At 29.8% G+C, this 5,057-nt stretch overlaps 1 protein-coding gene across 1 annotated transcript in view; it reads left to right on the top strand.

Annotated features, from left to right (window-relative positions):
• Positions 1–348: 348 nt before the first annotated feature.
• Positions 349–5,057, top strand: part of HELRODRAFT_86834 (hypothetical protein) — a gene marked incomplete at both ends in the record, with an annotated part of 9,636 nt that continues 4,927 nt past the window's right edge. Inside the window, one exon of the mRNA XM_009028226.1 lies at positions 349–658. Within this exon, the coding sequence (XP_009026474.1) occupies positions 349–658 (310 nt within the window). The remainder of the gene's footprint in view (positions 659–5,057) is intronic.

Below are 5,057 nucleotides of genomic sequence, written 5' to 3'. Positions count from 1 at the left end.
AAAATTATGACCCATTCACTAAGTTCTAAACCAAGAAGTCCTAAAATTTCACCGCTCTGTAATAATTTAAAAATAAATTCCAACAACAGCAGTAGCAGTCACATTCTTAAATCACCTGAACTTTCAAAGTCATCACTTGTGAGCACATTACAACCCATCTCATGCGACCATGTTGCCTCCATGCTACACCTTCAGTTAAAAAATATCAATGCTCATGAAGATACTAAGGAGTTCAGTTTAACCGGTGTTAAGTCTAGAAAAGAAGCAGGTGATATAAATAAATATAGAATGAACAAAAACAGTAGCAATAATGATGTAGGTTGTTTAAACAGCAGCAACGATGATAAAATGATTTTAGTTGATTGTCGTACATTTGTATTATACAACAACAGTCATATATATGGCGCTTTAAATGTTTCTTGTAGCGACTGCATAACCCGAAAACGACTGCTATGTGGTAAGATAAACATTGGAGACCTAGTCTCTGGTCCTGAAGATGCCAAGGTAACATTTCGACGATCGCTAGATGATGAAAATGTTAAAATTGTGCTCTACGATGAAGATTCCTGTGAGAAAGTTTCGTCACTGAAGACTCATCCTCTCAAAGTCATTTCGACCAGTTTGCTTCAATTCAACAAGGCTGTGTATTTTCTTGACGGTGTGTGTTTCTTTTTTCATTACTTTTCACTCACTACTTTGTGATAGTTTTTGTTTATAGTTTTAGCTAATTGGTTTATATGATGTGGCCTTCGTTTATATATTGTTTTAAAATTAAATTGAATCTATTCAAAAATGTTAGTGCTTCAATTTATCTAGCTCCTGTATTCCTGGGATGTTTTTAATGTGTTGTTCATTTCAAAGGCAAGTAACAGGATGTAAAGTAGATGAAGATTGGTGCATCTCTGTTGTACTAATTTGTAAATAATGAATGTGATGGTATTCTGATGATGACAATCAACAATGATGATAAAAAATGGTGATGAGGCCTTTGATCACAAATGATGATGATGATCATATCATCATCACCGTCCTCTTTGATAAAGAGCAACACCATCATCAAACTCCTCACATTTGCCACTATCTTCATTCATAATTGCCATCCTATTTATTATGATCATCATCAGTACTCCGCATGGCAGATAATTACTTTTGAATAGACAGAACATTACATGCTCATTCTTTTATTAACTTCTTCATTTACTCATTCAGTCAAACAAATTGCACTTCTATATTCTGATCACATGTTTCAACAATCATTCATCCTCTTCACTATCCATTATTAAATGGTTTATCTCCTCTGCACACAAGCACGCACACGCACACATACCTTATTAGATATTAAAAATTATTATAAATATTATAGGTTAATATTATTGAGTTATTATATTGTATGAACAGCTTGAAAGGCAAGATATTATTGTCTTACTGATAAATAAATTTATTGTTGTTATATGAGAGGATATATATATACACCAACCTCTATATTTATGTTGTATTTTAGTAGCCAGTATTTATATATATATATATATATATATATATATATATATATATATATATATATATATATATATATAAACGGACAAACATATATATTATACACCGTGTATATATATATATATATATATATATATATATATATATATATATATATATCGGTTGGATTACTGCAACAGCTTGTTGTAAAAAACACCTGATAATTCTATTGCTATTCTACAATCGGTTCAAAATAGAGCTGAAAAATTGGTTGCTGGTAAATTAAAGTTAGACCACGTTACGCCAATTTTGAGTGATCTGCACTGGTTGTTATAATGAATGCTTTCGTCATATATTGGAGCGACAACTACATCCCTATCACAACTATGCACAAAATAGAAGGAGCCATTAGAACACACCTGGAAACCATATATCAAACTATCCCATCACGAGACATAGTAGTAAATGATACTAGTACGGTAACAAGAACTACAGCCATCTAAGAATTGCTGGAGCGATCTTCATTAACCAAAGATAGCCGCAAATCAACAAGCAGCAAAGAATAGCAACATCATTACCGACCATAAGAATTTTATTGAAAATTGTTAAAAATTGAAAAAAAAATTTATTTAAGACTTTACGAGCAAAGAGAATGAACAGAACAAAGATATAATAACTGGAAATTACCAAGATATAATGAACGGACAGAGCAAAGCAGAATTAAAGAACTTTGCACATACAAATATTGTAAAATCTTGAAATATTCCTAAATAAGCGCTGATGATCCAAATATGGCCCATATACGTTTCACCATGAAAACCAACGATTTTCTAATTAATTTTAATAAATTTGATAATAATTACAAAGTTACTGTTGGAAATATTGAAAAGCTCAATGGTAAACTTTCAGAAGCTAAAAATTCGGTATATTTTATTAAATATTGTATCAATTATGGTCTTTAAGCTTTTACTATATATATATATATATATATATATATATATATATATATATATATACACTAAGATATGAGCTGTGTGTGTGTACGTGCGTGCGTGTATAATTCAATTTACAAAACTAAGCATTAAAATTTTTAAAAAATATGCATTTGAATAATAAATTAATAATAATAAATAAAAATCACATTATAAAAAGACGGCATATTATATCGCATATTTACATTGTATTGCGTATTACATTGCACTACCTCTCACTCTCTCTTTCTTTCTCTCTCTTTCTGACTCATTCGCAAAAAAAATAGCATACAAACAAAACAAATAGACACACATACATACAGACTACGCTACTCCTACCGTTTCTCTCTTGTTTTCATTAGCACCTTTATGTATGTGTGTTTATGTATGTATATATATATATATATATATATATATATATGTATATATATATACACACACAAGGTATGCAATGTATTATTTGTGTGCATTTATGTGTGATGTACAGTGTACATTGTTGTATTAATACATAAGACACACTGTATGTTGGTGAATACAATGCACTTTTACTTGTACCATAATTTGTGCGGTTTTTAGATATTATTAATGGATATAGCACGTGTATATATAAAGTGTTCTTGTACATGTGTGGGTGAGTGTGTTTGACTTTTAGTTTTGTATGTTGTGTTTCTGTGTTTGCATATGGTTTAGCAGCATATGGTAGTTAAGCTATCAATTGATGGCCTACCCAACAAAACACCGCGTACTATGTCTGTTAGAGTTAGTTATTTAACATACACAACATGATTATGGTCCTGTTTTCAACCATTTCCAGTGTGCAATTCAACGCTGCTGATGGTGATGTGTCCTTTTTTAATTCTAGTACCATATCAGTAGACCTAATCAATGATAAATAAACAATCAATTAATGCTGCTGTTTCTACAACTGTTAATGAGTAACTCATGAAGATGATGATGGATGGCTTGTTTACCTTCCAGTCGCAATTATCACTCTTCCTGATTTAGGAACAGCAACAATAATAATAACACATTAACCCAATACTTATACACACACACACACACACACACACACACACACACACACACACACACACACACACACACACACACACACACATATATATATATATATATTTATTTATCTTTTTGTCTTTTATACGTTTCATTCACTTCATCACAGCAAGCAATATTTCTCTCTCACTGCCTTACAAATTATATTATTTATATTTTATTAAAGTAACCTCCCTTAATATTTACTTACAGCAAATACTAATTATAATAATAGCAATAATAGTAATAGTAATACCGAATGATAAAAGTATGAATAGTTTTGATTTATAAGTTTTGTTTAATATTGGTATTACACATTGTTTGAATTTTTTACTAATTTTAATTATTGTCTGAACACAAAATAAACATGTTACATGTTGGTAAACAGTAAAATAATTAATTGTATAAATAATTAGCACTAATGAACTAATTCATTAGTTTGCTAGCTAAATAAAAAGTTGGCATATAAATAAACAGTTAAATAAGTACATATATGAATATATAATTACCTTTGTACATAGTGTATAATGGTCAGGTAATTACTTTCTGGTCTCATTATGATAATTGTAGGCATGAATTTGTAGAGCTTGGATTAGTTGCAGTTTCAGGTTCACAACCCATATATACATTTCTAATTTCATCAATTTGAACTTTGTATTGTAAAAATAAATATAATTTTTTATTGAAAGATTATACAGATATTTAAACTTAAGGTTATAAATTGACTCATTAGAAATTAAAAATGGATTGTATTTATTTACAGAGATCACTCTTTTCATTAGTGAACACCTATCTATACTTCTATAGCATCATCAGTTTGTGTTCATCAGATGATTATGTTTTGTAATCACCACAACATCACCATTTGTAATCACCACATCATCATAATCATCATTTAAAATCATCACACCTCATTTAGCTAATTCATTCATGGAAAGCAATGCAAACAGAATAGAGTGTTCAGTGCTCACTAATGATTAAGATACTTACCGGTTGATAATCTCACCAGCCGGACATAACGTCATTCTTCCATCTTCGTCATGTTCATCATACATCCAGTTTTTTGCTGCATACAATTCAGTCAATTTATTTTTCAATTTTCTTTTTTGACGTGTTTCTGATTGTAAGTATTCTACCTTTCTGCCTTTATTCAATATTCATTCCGCACGTGTACAATAACCTCCCTCTGAATACATGCACGCCTACACAACTAAGTTCACTTACCTTGCATCATTATTTAGAAGATGTGTTGTTTTATATATGTGATATAGCGCTAAACACACACACACACACATACATATATATATATATATATATATATATATATATATATATATATATATATATATATATATATGTTGGTAATAGACCATAATTTTTACAATATTCTATAAATTCTACCATATGTTTGGCGTTAATATGTTTGTAGTGCGTTTTTCCGATTTTTCTCACTAAATTTTTTGGTGAACGTTGGTTATCAACACCAAAGTTAATTTTTACAACGTCAAAGTTAATCTTGACAAAGTCTATATTTCCCTATATATACAACAAGGAGCACTGACG

The sequence above is a fragment of the Helobdella robusta genome, assembly GCF_000326865.2.
Source record: "Helobdella robusta unplaced genomic scaffold HELROscaffold_54, whole genome shotgun sequence".
In the NCBI taxonomy this organism is placed as follows: Eukaryota; Metazoa; Annelida; class Clitellata; order Rhynchobdellida; family Glossiphoniidae; genus Helobdella; species Helobdella robusta.
The sequence above is the reverse complement of the archived record's forward strand: the minus strand, read 5'-3'. Positions and strand labels throughout refer to the sequence as shown.